Source organism: Macrobrachium nipponense, chromosome 2 (genome assembly GCF_015104395.2).
Source record: "Macrobrachium nipponense isolate FS-2020 chromosome 2, ASM1510439v2, whole genome shotgun sequence".
Lineage (NCBI taxonomy): Eukaryota > Metazoa > Arthropoda > Malacostraca > Decapoda > Palaemonidae > Macrobrachium > Macrobrachium nipponense.
This window is the reverse complement of record NC_087201.1, coordinates 97,359,760-97,379,759: the sequence shown is the minus strand read 5'-3', so window position 1 is coordinate 97,379,759 and position 20,000 is coordinate 97,359,760. Positions and strand designations below refer to the sequence as shown.

At 37.8% G+C, this 20,000-nt stretch overlaps 1 protein-coding gene across 1 annotated transcript in view; it reads left to right on the top strand.

Annotated features, from left to right (window-relative positions):
* The window catches only part of LOC135220825 (probable NADH dehydrogenase [ubiquinone] 1 alpha subcomplex subunit 12), a 44,745-nt gene that overhangs the window by 9,450 nt on the left and 15,295 nt on the right, over positions 1–20,000 (top strand). The window contains exon 2 of the mRNA XM_064258368.1: positions 13,974–14,056. Within this exon, the coding sequence (XP_064114438.1) occupies positions 13,974–14,056 (83 nt within the window). The remainder of the gene's footprint in view (positions 1–13,973; positions 14,057–20,000) is intronic.

Here is a 20,000-nt window from a genome sequence, read left to right as displayed (position 1 = left end):
TCTTTGTAAATCATTCTTTTATATACTCTTGACTACCTGTTCCACTATCAGTTAGGTATCTCGATCCCACTTCCCATAACGAACTCCTTCAAGGTCTTATTTGATTGGATTTATGCTTTCCTTTCTCAGTTTTTTTTATATTGATTATGATGTTTGTTTTGATATACAATTTTGTGTTATTGGGTTATGGTTTGTAGTATCTTAAGGCAAATGGTGGACACATTTTCCAAAATGTTCCAAAGAACCAATCTACAACCTTCTACCTCAGACGCTGAGGCTCGAACACAGCTTCATTTAATTTAAACTTTTCCGTTTCCATCCAATTATTTACGAAGTCTCATTTTGTTTGCCACCAGTCAGGATCAATATCTGTAGTCAGCTACATTTCTCATCGTCTCAGTCTCCTCTAATGTTTTACAACAGACTTATGAGATGTAATGAGTTATCGTCCTTTGTTCCGTAATTCGCAATACGTTCCTCCACAGCATGGATCATCACTCTCTCTTTAGCTTGACATTTCTGATTCTGTCTTGTGACCATACCTTTATTGAGAGACTCACGTTGACGTGTAGCCGTCTCTTGCATTATGTGTCGCTCCCCTCCGTTCCCTCCTTCCCCACTCTCTCTCTCTCTCTCTCTCTCTCTCTCTCTCTCTCTCTCTCTCTCTCTCTCTCTCTCTCTCTCTTTTCTTTGTCTTATCCTGATTTTTATGAATGTGAATTAAGTATCATTCTTCACATTTCAATACATAATGCCTAATATTCCAAGCAGCTGGTCTACACACAATTTTGTGACCTTTTCTTAATTATCTCGACATTCTATGGATATTCGTGAATTGCTGAAATTTTCCTTTAACTTCACTAGTTATTGCATACCATGAATTTGGATGAAAGCTTTTTCACATTTCTTACAGTTACCTTGTCAAAATTACCAACATTACTAGTCTTAAAAGGTGCATTTCTCTCTCTTCCCCTCAATTCTGAAATTCGTAACTGTTTTTTTACTTTGTATATCTACTGTCAAGCAACTTGAATTCCTCGCAAAGGCTGTGGTGTCTTTCTCGGTATCAGGACAAAATCCCCCGTAGGACAAGATCCCCCATAGGACAAAATCCCCTGAGGACAAAATCCCCCATAGGACAAAATCCCCCTTGCCAGAATTCCCCGTTTTCTACAGTTTGCTTGTTTTTCAAAAAAAGGGAAACTTTTTTTTACTAACAGCTACATTATCTAAATCCTCTTACAAAGAGTTCATTTTGGAAATCACTTTAGTACTTCCACCCATAGAAGATGGAGTTTGTGAAGAGCAAAAGGACAGGTGAAATTGCATCGTGAAAGATATATTTACGTTGAACACTATGCACCTTTACCGGATAAGACCTTAACAACTTATAACAGGTTTATACAAGAGGTAAAAATCTTGACAAACTGCTCGCCTGCGAGTGCAATGATCGATTTTGAAAGAACAATGCTAAATACTTTGATATAGCGTACTTTCCTGAAGTCGATGTTAAAGGGTGCCTTTTTCATTTCTGCCAAAATATTTACAGAAAAATACAAGAGTTTGGTTTACAAAAACATTATCAAGACAATAATTAATTCTCTCTCTAAATGAGAATTGTATCGGCCCTTGCCTTTATTACCCCTGAATCTGTTCATGAAGCGTTTGAAGAGCTCTTTGATATTCTGCCAGAGGAGAGTTTCCCGATTTTGGATTACTTTGAGGAGCACTATATTGGCAGGCCATGTCGACGAGGACGCGAGAACCCACATGTAGCATACCTCTGTAAAATATGTATGCAAGAACAAACGATGAATTCAATTGTACCAATAATTCTGTGGAAGGATGTCATCGTGGTTTCGTATAATTTGCTGGGTGTTGCCATCCAGTCATCTGGATTTTATGAGTCTCTTGGAAGCGAGAAAACAATTTTCAAAAATGTTCAGACGAATGAGATTATTTCTGGTATCGCTAGTGAACCACCTAGAAAGAAATAGAAGGATACCACATCACGAATCAAATCAGTTGTGCCAACATACCAAAGAAAAAAACGTATTTAGATTATATTAGAGGCATTGCATTTAACTTAGGGTTTTAAATACACGTCCAGTCTTGAATAAACAATCTAGCAGTTTTTCCTGAAATTTGCATTTTCCTCAGATTTTTATTGTTAAGTATTCCACCTCCCGAGGTTAGTTAAAAAAAATTTTCCATCAGTAATATTCAGGTAACTAGAAACTATATATGCAATAATAATGTAAAACCAGCAAACGACTGTACGAGTATTTTAAAATATATCTGTTTTTGGAACTATATATAAGCATGAAAAATAAAACAAGTTACTACTATTATTGGTTGCTTACATTTTCATGACTTTAAATTCGTCCCGGGGGATTCTGGCCATGCGGGATTTTGTCCAGGGGGATTTTGTCCTTGGGGGATTTTGTCCAAGGGGATTTTGTCCTACGGGGGATTTTGTCCTACGGGGGATTTTGTCCTACGGGGGATTTTGTCCTCCGGGGATTTTGTCCTAGAACCGTCTCTCTCTTTCTTCATTTCTGTCTTTCACCCTTTTTCAGCAGCCTCAGCAATCAACATTTTTCTTAGTATTTTTTTTTATCCGATCAGCCCACGATTACATTGTGCGCAATTATAAATATGGTAAAAATTATGGAAAATGTGGCATCCTGGTCATGCTCGACCTATGTGCAGCATTTGACACAGTTGACCACAATCTGAAGCTTGACGACCTGAGAGTAGCAGGCATCGAAGATGATAAACTCAAATGGTACAAAGGCTACTTAGAAAACGGGAAGGTTACAGTGGTTATATCAAATGTGAAATCAGAAAAGAAATTGAGACGTAACAAGAGGAGTAGCCCAAGTCAGCGTCTTGAGTCCACTGCTGTTTGCCATTTACACAGCTGAATTATCTAGAATTCTAAACGAGCACACGGTTAGGCATATTTGCTGATTTCCGTCAAAACGGTTAAAGACGCCATTAGTAAAATAGATGAATTAATGAAAGATATGAAAAATGGATGTTGACGAAGAAATCGAAACTTAATGAAGACAAAACTGAATGTATGTATGCTACTTGGATCTGACCGTGCACTACGAAAATTTCTATGAACACTTCAATAAGTCTATCAGGATGTTTTTCGTTTTTGTGGGGGGTTATAGGAGGATGATTGAAAGGGGGTTTAGGGGACATGATCTAGTTTTTCAGTTTTGAATGATATATGAGTTTTTGAGAAATGGCTGTAATTTTGTTTTTTATGAATATTCATTTATATGTATACGTGCATGCACATATAATATATATATATATATAATAATATAATATATGATATATCAATATAATATAATAATAATAATATAATATATATAATATAATATATATAATATATATAATAATATATATATATATATATATATATATATATATATATATATCATATATATATATATATATTATATTATAAACTATTGGTTCGTCATCAATAAACATTGTAACAGCAAACATTGATAACAAATTGTCGATGAAGCACCATATATTGCATACTGTAAAAACTTAGAATATTGCATTTATTAGAAAATATTAAAATGAAGATATTCTGAAAACAGCAATTTATAACCAAATTCTTTCGAGGCTTAATTGACTACTGCAACGTTATAGACTACTACGGTCTCCTTAACTACCTATAAAGAAAATTGCAAGGAGTACAAATAGAGCGGCTAGATTAATAAAAGGGACTATGTTCCCGTGACAGATAACCCCAGCACTAATTTGTGCTACCATTCATTGGCTCTAGTAAAAGCAAGAACGGAATACAAAATAAATCTTACAGTCTTCAAAGCATATCACACATGTAAGTGAAACATATAGGCTATTTGAGCCCCAAAAATTGTAAGTCAGGCTAGAGAGGATTTGAACATTGCACGCCAAGACTATACAACAAAATACCGCCTAAAGTGAAGGTAATTCTAAACCCCAATTCCGCAGTAAAGTAGACCATGGCAGTTGACGTTTTCCTACGGTATTTTACTTGCTGAACAAGAATTTACAGTATATTTATTCGGACGACTGTAATTAATCCTCCAGGGCCAGTACGAAACACGGCAAAATACATTGAACGCCCCATCCCTAGTGGATGTCGTATTTGCGGTCACGTTTCTTGCAGGGTAATTCTAAACAATAGTTCCGCAGGGACTGCAAGGAACGTAACGGCGGATACGACATCTGGATTGGGGCGTTCAATGTATTCGCCGTGTTTAGTACTGGCCCCTGGGGGTTAATTACAGTCGTCCGAATAAATATTACTTTAAATTCTTGGTTCAGTTAAGTAAAATAACGCAGGAAATGGCAGTTTGTAGGAAAACGTCAACTGCCATAGTCTACTTTACCGCGGAATGAGGGCTTAGAATTACTTATTTTGCAAACGTACAAGGGCCGAGGGTGTACACACATAAAACCAAGCAGTGAAATATTCGTCTTCAATGAATTCTTCTCCGACAACATTAACTTCATCTTTCTCTTCATGTGTCTTAACAGAGAAATATATCAATCCTAATTTATCTTTCCAAATTTCAAAATTATTTTCAAGTGCTCCCTCAGCACACCCATCTGAAATTCATTGTACATCATTTTATAGGTTTTTACTTCTCACTCTACGAAGGCCAACATAATTCTTGTTTACCCTTGTACTGCGTCTGCAAAACGCAAAGCCTACCATTGAAGTCTCATTCACTGTCCTTCCCACCCCGACCCTCACATGGCTCGAACAGCAAAACGCTCAGTCGTAGGACAGAATTAAACCATATCAGGTTCACGGTCTAGATATTCCTAGACCTGGTGAAGTTAGCCTTAACCATAAAGAAGTTACATTATAGTTCCGGAACAAACAAGAACGAAAGTGGCCACATCTGACTGCCACCACAACTCACCGTCATAAGTCTGCATGATTTTTCTAATGTCTCTATATAAGCGTGTAAATGATAAATTAATTTATGTGCCTACGAAGCATGTAAATAAACATTCAGTTATGAGTATGAAATATAAGTTATTTAAGAAAACCATAGGTAACATGATATCATCATGACAAACCAAGTGAGGGCTGGAGAGCTCTAGAATTTGATATCGTAATGAAGGAGAACGGACAGATTTATGAATTTTAAGTCTCGACAGATCTTTGTTTCTTTGACAATAGGAAAATTAATTTTTTCTTCAGGAAAGCTAGTTAAAAACTTTAGTATTTGTCAAATATAGAAACAAAAAAAAAAACAATTTCCCATCAAATAATTTGCAGTTTACATTTAATACGTCCACATTGAACAGGTCAAATTGCGTTTTCTATAACGTAAATACATTTTCAGTCGTGGAAAAGAAAGGGTCTGTAGTTTAACGATATGACATGTATTTTATGTAATAATGGTCAAATGTTACTGTGGGCGACGAACTCTTCTCGGACCTCCCAGAAAGGCTTCTTGTAGGTATGATGGCTGTGAAAGGCCTACGAAAGTAAGTTATATATATTTTTTGGTAGAATGACTCAAAATATAAATTTATGCTCTTAAAATATTTTCAGTGTTATTAAAATAATATTAATATACATATCTATTTTTCAAAATCACAAATTTAACTAAAGAACCCGTCAGAATAACCAATTTGCTATTTATTTTCAAATGAACGAGTCCGGCCAAGGAAGAAGACACCGTCGACTCCAGCTGATATTTGTTTAGCACATCCTCCCAACAGTAAAAAATGGCTAGCTATTTAGGCCTAGACAAAGTTTGCCAAGGCGATAAATATAATAAGAGCGAACGGAGGTATCAGGCGTCATTGTACCAAGCTATACAGGTAAGTAAATTAAACCCTTGTAACATTTCAGGGTGAGGAGACACTGAATGACCCAATGGATCTCGGTGCTTGGCTTCAGGTAGCTATACCTACTACCTAGGCTATAGGCTAGGTAGCATACCTAGTGGCCTGTGCCTAAGGTAGTTTGCAGAATAACGATGCAGGACAACCTCCGAACGTATGCTGATCAAACTAGGTATAACAATACCTACTAGCCTACGAGAGAATGGAAGGTTAGGCCATCGTTTCAGATGTTCGTACCTACCTAGGGTAAACACCACGGCAGGCCAAACAGGCCCACCTACAATCAACGCTTGCCACCCTCCGAAAAAGTACATTATTAACGCGTCCTGACACCGGAGATGGGCATCAGTCGCGACTTCTTGTTGGTGAGAAACGGAGCTAAAGACCTCTACTCTCCTTTCGAAGTAAGTATTTTCTCCAAAGTTAGAAATTAGCTAAGGCCAAATTTTAAGATTTAAACAGAAGGTACTGAAAACGGTCTCAAACGTAGTGCAAATCTCACCACCCAAAACGCGTTCAACTATTTTTTACTTTACAACTCGAGGTATTTTAGAAGATTGACGCCATCTTGATGTTTACGGAGTCGCCTTGTGTCAATAAACTAACCATATCCTGTGATAAATCCGCACACCACTTGTGCCCACAGACGCTGGGGCACTTTTATCACAACAAACGGAAAACTTTTCCTCACCGAGTAAACAACTGTTTTGTAGAAGACGACGACGAAGCGTGCACTTCGATAATTTTTTAAATAAATAGTAAACATCAATATTTTACTATTTGATGATGATTAATTTTAAATATTCGTTATTGAAAAAGTAACTCGATTCTGACTCAAATTTAAGTAATTATTTTTTGGAATTTGAACGTTCTTTCAAGTCCTGTATTATGACGACACGACATCTTGACTTTCGTACCTATTGTAAATAATTACTTTACTCAACTTTCTTGCAGAACAGTTTACCAGTTATTCATGCAGATTATCAGCTCTTCATGTAATTGGTATAATCGTAATGCGCATACCATAATCTTCATTATTTTACCTTTTTGGGATTATAGGTATTGAAAGATAATTTACTGCCAGGATTTATTCGCCCCCCGTAGTGTTGACGCCAATCGTTTTGCGGTCCGCTATGCGCCCTCTGTTTTCGCTTTCCGCACACCATAAGAAATTATGGGGCCGAATTTGCAATGACCAGTAAAGTTCGTTTAAAAGAGGAAAGTTAGCATTGAGGGCAGGCATGTTTTGGATTGAGAAAAATACAAATTTATTCAATAGCTTTTTTGTAAAAAAATACTTGATTACAAAAAACTTGATTGACAACTAAGCAGCATACCTACTATGGGTTTCAGAGACAGTGCAAGCACGTTTTTGGGCAATACCTATTTCTGTAACGAACACTCGTATCAGAACGAGATTTTGTATAGTGCATTACACCCAGTGCCGTAATTTATAAGGGTATCGTGAATCACTAATCGTAAAGAATAACAACACTTGTCCTTGTACCAAGAGACAAAAAACTCCATTATGCAGAAATGGATACGAACACGGCGTATAAAGCTCCACCTACCTCCCCCCCCTCCACCGCCGCCGCCCCTTTCCTTCGTTTCCTTCGCCTTCCTTTCTCTCTCTCTCTCTCTCTCTCTCTCTCTCTCTCTGTTGCCATTCGGTATGTGTTGACCCTCCAAACTGGGTATGACTACACACAAAACGTTGAACTGTGAAATTATTGGCTATGTATTGGAAGTATATATACATAATTATTAAGGAATTTTATCATTATTGCATTACTATGACAAATAGAATTCATGGAAACTGTTTATAATAATGAAACAAGCGTATGTGTGGAAGCCTCCACTAATGTGGCAACGATGATTTTGCCATTCTTAGCATGCAAACATTAAAGGTTACATTTATTTCTGGCATACGGTTATTAAAGAAATTCAAAATACTAATATAGACTGAAATCTATTAAAAGTGCTAGCAAAAAAAAAAAAAAAAAAAAAAGAATATATATAATTCACTTCTCCGTAGTCGTTCCTCTATGCACTTATCCATGGTCGTTCCTCTAGGTTTTTTCGGCAGCCGATGTACGAAAACTTTAGAAACATTTGATTGTATCTACTTTAGAAATATCTGTAATTTTTCGGGGTAATTTGGTTGCAAAAAAGGGATAATATACATGATTAAATTAAAATGTTTAAATAACAAAGTAAATTTAAACTAAATAACGAGTAAAGTACACAATTTAGGGACTAAAACTTTGCAGTTTCGTCGTCTGCTGTTCGTCACTGTGTTTGTGGCGCGCGTGCTTAGGAACCAGCAACAGTAACGGGTTTAAAGTGCAGTGTGGAGTGAACTGAGACCAAAATGTGTATAATAACAATCAAATAAGCACTGTGGAGTTTCAGTTGTGATGGCAGTAAGGGGATAAAAAAACCGCCGATTACAAGGTAAAATGAATTCAGTTCAAACCATAACCCCGGGAAGATTTAACAGGAAAAGTTCAACTACGTCACGTTCATACCGGTATCTAGCAACAAAATGTTGTTTTTATTGTGCTGATTACAACTGCAATCTTGAGTAAGATCAATAACGTTACATATATACGCTAACATTGTTCAAATGAGTGCTGGGAAGGCTGGGGAAAGATGGTGGCCGTCACTGATCAGAACCTTCCATGCAAGTAAAAATATACATTCAGTTCAACATTCCAACCCCGGGAATAACAAGTTTCTTCATACTTTCACTAATATAGGCAACAAAATGTTGTTTTATTGTGCTGATTACAACTGCAATCTTGAGTAAGATCAATAAACGTTACATATATACGCTAACATTGTTCAAATGAGTGCTGGGAAGGCTGGGGAAAGATGGTGGCCGTCACTGATCAGAACCTTCCATGCAAAACGTAGCCGCCATATTGGATTTCAAAACTGCCTTGAAACATATTTTACGAAGAGCTCACATGCTTATTTTAGTTCGTATGGGCTTTCATATATCACATTATGTTTGACGAAACTTCAATCTTTTAAATGGTATTGCTTAGAGTTGCAATTGTATTCATGTTTCACCAATTAAATATCGAGTGAATAAGACCCGTCCACCGTGGTGAGGGTTGGCCTTCCGTGGTGTTTTACCCTAGGTATACCTACTACTTGTAGCTAGCCTACCTACTAGTAGGTATAGGCTATACCTAGCTAGGCTACCTAGCTACAGTAGCTACTACCTAGCCTAGTAGCTACTACCTAGTAGCTTATAACTCTGTTTTTTTTCCATCTGTCCATCTGCCTGTGGTGTTTGCGTATGGTAACACTGCGTCCCAGGCTTTAGATAGTAGTTACATTCAGCTTACATTCAACAACAATAATAATATCCTATTTCGAACATTAACGGTGTAATTCGCATACAGTAAATTATTAAAAACACTTTTCAGTTGCAAATGTACCCAGATATCCTTTATTTACCTAAAACTTACACATAGCATAACTATATTTAAAGCCCGGAACGCAGTGTTACCATGCGAAAACACCACAGACTGATGGACAGATGGAAAAAAACAGAGTATAGGTACCTAGCTATACTACTACTAGGTAGTACCTAGGTAAGTATTTATTTTGGGGTCCAGGTGGGCATGTAAACACCTATGGTATTTTAGGAAGTATTTTTTTTTCATCAGCGGAACCTGTTCCTGTCGATTCTCCTTACTCTGGTGAGTACGGTGGATGGGTATTCAGTGTTACTTTGGGGGTCCAGAGGGGTTTTTTTTGTGGGGGCAAAGACCCCCGGCCAGGTCTGGGCATGACACTGTAGCTAATTTAGCGTAAATGATTGAGTGGCGACACAGTGGCCACCAATCCCGGAATGCGGCCTCCTTCCTGAAAAGTACTTGAAGCTGCTGCCATGATCATCAGTCAAGAGTTGTGGCCCATCCAAGCAGCACAACGAGACCTCTACACTCCTCTTGAAGGAAGTGTTTTCTCCTAAATTACAAAACAATGGCATAGGGTAAACAACCGACTGGACTGGCCAACTCACTGACTATACTGCGTATTTGGCCACCCTCCGAAAAAGTACTTTAACACGTCCTGACACTGGAGATGTTCATCAGTTCATGATTGTTTGTGGTGATATAGCAGGAGCTCAAGACCTCTACTCCTTTCAAAGTAAGTATATTTTCTCCAAAGTTAGAAATTAAGGCCATATTGTAAGATTTAAACAGAGGGTAATGAAAAGTGTGGCCAACGCAGTGCATACTACCCCCTTGACACTTTCGAAATTTTTACTTACAATTAAAAAATTGAGAAGATTGACGCCATGTCGATGTTTGTGGAGTTGCTTGTGTCACAAACTTCCATTTTCCTGTGCTAAATCCGCACACCACTTGTACCCATAGACGCTGGGGCACTTTCATCACAACAATCGTAAACCCGACCTCTAACCAGTACTTATTAAAGGGAATGACTGCATTCTTTGCGGCGTTTTGCACTCTTCAATTGTTTATCAGTCTTGTCAATTGGTATGTGTTTACCCTCCAAACTGGGTATAAGACTTACACAAAACCGGGGAAATAAGTGAAATTAGCGTATCTATTTGTGGTATATATACATTTTACAGCAATTTTATCATTACTGCATTACTATGACAACTAGAATTCATAGAAACAGTTTGTAAATGCATCGGTGTATGTGTGAAGCTCCACTAGATGGGCAACGACAAGTCATTTTTTTGTCGCGTCATCTGCTCCTAAGTAGTACATCAGAAATATTTGTAATTTTTTGGGGTTAATTTGGTTGCAAAAGAGGGATAATAGACACAAATTAAATAAACATTTTGAAAGTAACAAAGTAAAGTACGATATAATGAGTAAAGTAAACAATTAAGGGAATAAAACTTTGCACCGCATAAACAGTGTAATCATCTGCTGCTCGTAACTGTGTTTGTGGAGTGAGTGCTTAGGAACCAGGAACAGCAACGTTGTTTGTGGAGTGAGTGCTTAGGAACCGGAACGCAACGTGGTTTTTAAGTGGAATTTGGAGTGAATTAAAAACCAAAATGGTGTTATAATTACAATCAAATAAGCACTGTGGAGTTTCAGTTGTGATAGCAGTAAGGATAAAACCACTGATTACAAGGTTAAAATGAATTAGTTCAAACCATGACCCCGGGAATATAAAGTTTCATACTTTCACTAGTATAGGCAACAAAGTGTTATTTTATTGTGCTGATTACAACTGCAGTCTTGAGTAAGTTCAATAAATGTTACATATATACGCTAACATTGTTCAAATGAGTGCTGGGGAAGATGGTGGATTATCTGTTGTTAGAACGGCGAGTCACGCAATTGCCGCCATATTTGATTTCAAAGCTGCCTTGAAAACATATTTTACGAAGAGCTCACATGCTTATTTTAGTTCGTATGGGGCTTTCATATATCACATTATGTTGACGAAATTTCAATCTTTTGAATGGTATGCTTAAAGTTGTAATTGTATTCTTGTTTCACCAATTAGATATCGAGTGAATAAGGAAATGGCCACGCGATGATGATGGATCGTCTGCGGTTGTTTACTCTAATTCGAGCGTTTTTCGGGAAGTGGCTGCATTCCGAGAGAGGTGGCCGCTATGTCACTGCTCGGTCATTTACCCTAGCCTTGGGGGCCTAGTGACCTTATCAACCACACCTAACCTAACCAAGGGTACCATGTCCTCACCAAAGGTGTTGTGTATTAAAGGATTTTTTTTTTTTTTAATTGAACAATAGGTAAATTAGCATTTTTTTTATGAGTTTCTTGGAAAAGAAGCCTTGCATAGGGCTGGAAATATTTACTTTCAAAGTTTTTCCAGTCTCAAGGCATTGTTAATGAATATAACGGCAGTCCCCCGGCTTACGACGGGTTCAACTTATGACGTTCCAAAGTTACAACGCTTTTCAATTATATTTATCAGAAATTATTTCCAGGTTTACGACGCATGTTCCAGGGTTACGGCACTTACAGCGCTGATCTGGCAGAAGAAATATGACTCCAAAAATGCAAAATAATTAATATTTGAAGGTTTTTGTGATGAAAAATGCAATAAGAATGCAGTTTATATAGGTTTTAATGCACCCAAAGCATTAAAAGTAAGGTTTTCTTAGGATTTTTTACGATGTTCTGGCTTACGATGATTTTTGGCTTACAATGCATCTCAAGAATGGAACCCCTGTCGTAACCTGGGGACTGCCAGTATATATAGCCTGGTCTGTAAGGGTTCTTAAGCATGTTCATCTGCTTAAGATCCATCCAACATTACCTCCTGAACATATCATAGTCTTTACTGAATGCAGTATGACCTAGATCTAGCACTTCCATGGTCAACTCCAAACGCTGTATGCAATGGGTAATTTTTTCGGAAGACTCCACCTAGTCATTTTTTTTATAATTCTGTAATTCATACAATTTGGTTAATTTTTTCTCTTATTATGCATTTGTGCAAGTTATGTACTGGAAAGACTTTTTTGTGTTTTGATGTGTTTTACCTAAGAAAACTATGAATTATAATGTGGGAGGTGGCTGGATCCTTCCAACAAATAACACTCTAAGGAGGCTAAAAATAGAGGCTGAAACATGATGATTTTAATGGCAGTGATTTTGAATAAGATATTAGTTTTTTGTTTTGTTTTAGGTAACTTAGTATGATGAAAAGTGTGGATTTGGATCTAGAACCATTATTAAGGGTTGAAGTAGGCCAGTCCAGGTGTGTGATGTTTGGACTTACTTGTGGGGGTCGTGGGATGGGGAGTGGGCAAGCAGTTCCCTCTCCCCCATCCAGGTCATGGTGCCCTAGGCTAGGTTAGTTAAGGTAAAGTCTGCTTAGAGCATGGCATGACATCTTAGGAAAAGTTAAGTTAAATTTGTTTTGGTTAAGGCATAACTAATGCCTACCATGTGCCTGAACAGAGACTAAAATCTGCCAATCTGTTTTGATGCAGTGGTCAAGAATGCTGAATGATGGGACAACGCTTTCAATATTACTGTTTCTATAAGCTTAACTGTGGGATTTGAGAAGTATGCTGTGTTGTATGGATTATAGATCTTGACCCGCTGTCCTATATTGTGGGGGATGGGGCACACATTATGGCTGCTAACCCAGCAAGCATTACAAGATTTTGATGAGTTGTTCTTTACTGTTGATGAGAAATGTGTGTAGTGACTTGTCAACAAGCAAGGAAGAAAGGACAGTTATTCTTCATCCCTGTCAGTTGGCAAAGCAGGTGTGTGCATGGGTGAGTCACCATATCATTAAGCCATCAGCTAGATAAACCCCATGGCTGAGGAATGTTTTGGTAGACCAGCCTACTACCAAGGGCATTGAGTAGAGACTAGAATTCCCTACTGTTATATTTCATGGGTGAAGCCTGTTTAAGTTCCCAGAATCACCCATAATTGACATGTACATTGCATAACTAACAGGATGCTCTCACTGTTCTGTTCTCTGGTGCCATATCTCTGGATGGCCTTGGAGGACTCCATCTAACATCCTTGGGACAGCATAGTCATGTATGTACTTTTTCTGGCCCACCAGGTGGTGGTTGATGACTGGGGCTCAGGTACCCTGGTAACTCCATATTTTTCTAGCTGAGTGGTTTTCCCATTCTGCTGTCTCTTGATATGATCCCAGGATGATTCCCTGTAGCCAGGTTTCCCATTAAGGATAAGGTGGACCACCAACTATGGTTTACATACTCAGGAATAATACTAATTACTTTAGGTAGACTGTATGTTATTTTTTTTTTAAAGTTTAACCTTCATTATTAATGAGAACTATTACTTGTAGAGTAGATAGCCATAGTTCAACATCTATGGTCAGTCAAAGACAGTGTGAGATTTTTCCATGTCATTTTATCAAATTGTCATAATTTTTATGTTACTTTGAGAATGAAGACTGAATTTTTTAGGAAAAGTGTACAATAAATAATACAATTACAGTAATGGTAATTATCTTTTTAAGATCTAATACCTATTGTACAAAATGGAAGTTTTGAAAATTTTCATGCCTTGTTTTTTTCTAAGTTTTTTTTTTTTTTTTTTTTTTTTTTTTTTTGCAGAATTGATACTTTGAAGGTTGGAACTCTTGTTGGGGAAGATGTAAATGGTAACAAATACTATGAAGACAACAAGTTAATGCTTGGTAAGTGTAACATGCTAGAAATTTGGCTTCTTCCCAGTAGTACAGTACAGGCGGTCCCCGGGTTACAACGTTCCAAGGTTACGACGCTTTTTCTTAAATATTCATTGAAAAATCCGCTCTGGGTTACGACGCTTGTTCCGAGGTTACGACGCTGACGCTTCCGACGCTCCGAGTTTACGACGCTTTTAAAAAACACATACTGTGATAAGATAAGAATCCTTTATAGTTTAGCACAGTTTCTCTCTCTCTCTCTCTCTTTGTATTTTCCAACGAAAATAATCACTATTAATTCTCTCTCTCTCTCTCTCTCTCTCTCTCTCTCAAACTCTCTCTCTCTCTCTCTCATCTCTCTCTCTCTCTCTCTCTCTATACTACAAGATGTATGTTTTTTAGTATGATAAATAAATGATTTACTATTTTCAAATATTAATATTAATTTATACAGCAATAATATCAATTCATTAAAGAAAATACCATAGTGAATTAGTAAGATTTTAGCTTATATTTAAAAAATAATGGAAGAATGAAGGAAATCCCAGTCTTCTTGAAGTAACTTCCAGTAACCTTTTTCGAGATCCAGGTACTAAAACTGTCAGCTATATATCAAGTTCTGTGACAGCCAGGAGGGGGAAGAGCTGGGGGAGAGCTGCAGTGTTGCAATTACGTGGTCCTGACATTTCCCCCCCCCCTCTCATTTCTCTCTCTCTCTCCTCTCTCTCTCCTCTCTCTCTCCTCTCTCTCTCTCTCTCTCTCTCTCTCTCCTCATTTACTGAGACTCGAGATTTTTTATGCACTTGTACTATTTGTTTTTAATACTTTCAAATTATTATAATAATAATAATAATAACTGTAATTACAAAATTCATATGTGATAGTATTTTAAAAAGATAACAATAGTACTAATCTATCCATGTCACTTTTAATTAAGGTTAACACTCTCTCTCTCTCTCTCTCTCCTCTCTCTCTCTCTCTCATCTCTCACTCTCTCTCTCTCTCTCTCTCTCTCTCTCTCTCTCTCTCTCTCTCTCTCTCTCTCTTTTACCGAGATGAAAGAATTTTTATGGTACTAGTATGTAAATGTTTATTGATAATTTCAGTTATTTAATAATAATAATAATAATAATAATAATAATAATAATAATATAATAAAATTTTAAGTTACAAAATTCATATGGTCGTATTTTAAAGAGATGAAAATGACCTTTCCATTTCACTTGTAAGGATAATTCCGCTTTCTTACTGATATGAGAGATTTTTTACGTGATGCACGTGTTTTATTATATTTTCAAATAATAATAATAATAATAATAATAGAAGTAGTAATAATACGATAACTAATTTCAAAAGAAAATTCTTCCCTTTGTCTTTTTCTTTATCAATTTCCCCACCTCAACTCGAGTGACACTCAAGCTTAACAATGCCATACAATGGTCAATGAATTTAATGGTTTTATGTAATCTCTCTCTCTCTCTCTCTCTCTCTCTCTCTTACTGAGATGAGATTATTTTCATGGGATGTGTATGTAATAAGTTTATCATTAATATTTTCCAATATAATACTATAAGTACAAAATTCATATCTGAGTATTTTAAATACAATAATCATTCCATTTCTCTCTTTTAAATACTGTAAGGACAACTCTCTCTCTCTCTCTCTCTCTCTCTCTCTCTCTCTCTCTCTCTCTCTCTCTCTCTCTCTCTCTCTCTCTCCACAAGATACTTGTCATACATTCGGTGTTTCTATTTCTTCCTTTTATCTCTCTCGCTCTCAGCAAAAGAATTGATAGACAGACAAACATAATTGCACAGTCCTCTCTTTCTCTCTTCTCTGGAGAAATATATTTATTTATGGGAGGGGGAAAAAGTTGCCTACAGACGTTCATTTCAATCTATTGAAACCTAAGGAGTTATTTCTCTCTCTCTCTCTCTCTCTCTCTCTCTCTCTCTCTCTCTTGTATTTTAATGAAAATATACAGTAATTTGTGAATACAGTGTTGCACATGAAAAAAGTAAATTAGTGATAATTTTAGAGATAAGGCCCTAAGAAAAATTGCAAATTAGTAGTGAAATTTTCCCTGTGGACATGCTTTCAAGAACGTCGTTCCGGCTTACGACGATTTTCGGGTTACAATGCGTCTTAAGAACGGAACCCCCGTCGTAACCCGGGGACCGCCTGTATCATTAGTCGTGCTTCAGTATGATGATCATGAACTGACTTTTTTGGTAGATATACATAAAAGGTTTTGTACAGTTTTATGTGATACATATGAGTAAGTAGTAGTAGTTTTCCCGTTTGAATAAAGTTTGTTTGATAATCTTGTGTTTGCAAATAATTATCATAGATTATTTGGTTTGGCAGACAAGCACCTGATAAGCCACCACCGTCTTTTAGGTCAAGCATTGTAAACAAGGAAATAGTGTATCAAATTTCGTTGCTGTCCTAAAGAGTTATGAACCATATTACAAAAATGGCAAGCAAGGACAATTCACAAACAGAAGATTGATTACATCGAGTCTCTGGAGCCTGCAGTGCATGAAAGAGCTATGAATATAAACTGAAACTTTTAAAAAAGAATGGGATAGTTGCCTTTGTTACATAAAAATAAATAAACTTGTAAATAACAATGGGATAGTCATGGGATTTTTCCATGGCTTTATGAAACTTTCTTGTCTTGTCCTTTTGTGCATTTGGGACCTTGTTGTCAATTGTTTTAAAGTTAATTTCTTTTTGTAAGTTGTACATTGTACGTTGGCAAGAGTCTGCCTTTCAGTTCATGTATTCTTTTAGATTTACAGTGTTCCCCCCGTATTCGCGTTCTCCGGATTCGCGGAATCACACATTCGCGGATTTTTCTTTGGAACCTATCTAGAAATTATTCGCGGACGGACTCGCCCATTCGCGGAATTTTCTGACGAAAATAATCACTTATTAGTGTATTTTGATGTTTATTTTCATAACTAAATAAATTTTTATGATACAATATTGATTTACTAATTTTCAAATATGTATTGATTTTGATTAATACTGTATTAGTAAGTTTAATAAGTTTAAATATCACATAATAAAGATAATAATTCTCTCTCTCTCTCTCTCTCTCTCTCTCTCTCTCTCTCTCTCTCTCTCTACTACAAAGATGTATGTTTTTTTTTGTAAGTAAATAAATGATTTACTATTTTCAAAATATTAATATTAATTTATACAGCAATAATATCAATTCATTAAAGAAAATACCATAGTGAATTAGTAAGATTTTAGCTTATAAATTTTAAAAATTATGGAAGAATGAAGGAAATCCCAGTCAGTTAAGTTAAGTGACCGGAGGGGGAAGGAGCTGATTTGTTGCTGCCATCAAGTGGGCATGAAATTTCCCCCCCCCCCCCCCCCCCCACTCTCTCTCTCTCTCTCTCTCCTCACCTCTCTCTCTCTCTCTCTCTCTCTCTCTCTCTCTCTCTCTCTCTCTCTCTCTCTTAAAGCAATGTATGTTTTTTGGATGAGGATTTACTAATTTTCAAATATCAATATTAATGTAAACAGCAATAATATAAATTCATTAAAGAAAATACTAAAGTGAATTAGCAAGATTTTAGTTTATAAATAAAAAGAATTATGTAACCCCGTGTCTTGTTTTTTGAACACTTAGCCAGCTTGGTTGGCTGGGTTCCAACTGTCAAATCGAGTGTTGCCATCTACGGATCATTGAGATTCTCTCTCTCTTTCTCTTTTACTGATGTATATGAGATAATTTCTATAGTACATGTGTATGTTTATTAATATTTTCGCATAATAATAATAATAATAATAATAATAATAATATAACTAATCTCAAAATTCACATGTGATAGTATTTTAAAGAAGTACAATAATCTCCATTTCAACTCTTTTAATAAGGACAAACCCTCTCTCTCTCTTCTCTCTCTCTCTATCTCTCTCTCTCTCTCTCTCTCTCTCTCTCTCTCTCTCTCTCTCTCTCTCTCTCTCTCCACACGAGATACTAGCATGCGCTAGTGGTAACTCTCGCCCTCTGTTTGGGCTGGAAGTGTATGTATAAGTATATCTTTAAGGACATTACTACATTTTATGGTAAAATAATAATATACAGTACTAGTTTACAAATAATATTACGTTTAATGAGATTAAACAGTAACAATAACATTCTCTCTCTCTCTCTCTCTCTCTCTCTCTCTCTCTCTCTCTCTCTCTCTCTCTCTCTCTCTCTCTCTCTCTCTCTCTCTCTCTCTGCTATTGGCTGTTTATATATTTCTAATGGTAAAATGTTTAAGATTACTTTAAAATGATATTAACCCTCTTACGCCGACTGGACGTATTTTACGTCTACATTTTTTGTCTCTCGTGTGCCGACTGGACGTATTTTACGTCGACTTACAAAAGTTTTTTTTTTAAATTCACGGAAAAATACTTATAGGCCTACCAGCCTAAAACTTTTGAATCACGCGCCTTGGGGGATGCTGGGAGTTCACGGATCAAGGCCTTGTTTTGTTTTGAAGCAAGACCCAAGTGCGCATGTGCGAAATCCCTTCTTCTCGCTCCAGCCAGCATCAGCAGCGCATCGTCCGAGAGCGATCTTTCGTCGGAAGCGTGTTTTTCTGGACTTGTGCGAGACTTTGAGCATTTGTGTTGCTACAGGACATTCATAGAGATGTCTCAACGATGTGTGAACCGCGAAAGGCGCGTTTTACCCGTCGGAAGGGATCGTGTAAGGAGAGTTTTGGACCTGGATGCTGGTGACGGGCCAAGCACCCAGCATGACCCCACGCCTCAAGGCCGTTCTGTGCGGCCACGTGTGGATGAAAGTGTTTCAGGAACACAGCGTATGCCTTTGGTTACCCCTAGGAAGCATGTGGGCGTCCTTAGGGGCATTCGTAGGCATTTGGGAGGCCTCCAACCAAGGGACATAGATGAATATCTTTCGGAGCTTGATCGGGAACATGTCGCAAGTCCTCATTTTGATGGCGGATGGTCATCGAGTGATGAGGACATCAGTCCCGATGAAAGTGAGGACGAATATATGCTCCCAATGTCCGTTCGAGGCTCACATCCCGAAAGTGAGCTCGAATTCAGTGGCTTCAGTGCTTACGAGGGGGAATCTGAGGAGGGGGAGGATGGGGATATGGGGTCTAGTTTTATCGCGGAGGACGATACAGAAAGTGAAGGCCTAAGTGAGGGTGATGGGCCAACGGGGGAGGGTAGAGTGCAATATCGTGCCCGCACCCGTGCACGTGCGCGCGCACGGGCACGTAGAAGGTCGGCTCGTAGCGCCAGCCAAGGTGAAGGTCGGTCGTCGGAGAGGGATGAGGGGTGGACGGAGGACCCCACCCCTCCTAACATGCACCCCTTCACGGCAACCCCTGGGCTCACCGTACCAGTACCCCTGACTGTTTTGGGGTTCATCCAGCTTTTCCTTAAGCGGGAATTGCTGGAATACCTGGTACACGAGACGGTGGACTACGCTCGGTACTGCCGGTATGAACTAAGGACGACCTTGTCGTATTACTGGCGGGGTTGCAGCCTCATTGACATGGCGCATTTTTTGGGGCTCTACATTTATTTTGGTATGACACCTGCTTCCGACGTCAAGCAATATTGGAGGAGGAATTATTTTTTATGTATGCCCAATGTGCCTGGCGTTATGTCCCGTGATAATTTCCTGGCGTTGGACAGGTATTTCAACGCCTTCAACCGAAGGGCCATACCCCGGAATAACAGTGATCGCCTCATTTTAGTGCGCCCAGTGTTGGATTATATTCGTGATCAGTGTAGAAATCTCGTGATTCCCGGAAAGAACCTGTCTTTGGATGAGGGGATGATGCCTTACAAAGGACGTCTTAGTATAAAAGTGTATAACCCCAAGAAGCCGAAGAAATATGGTGTGAAATTTTTTCTTATTACCGAGGCCAACACTGGATACGTTGTGGACTTTTCAGTG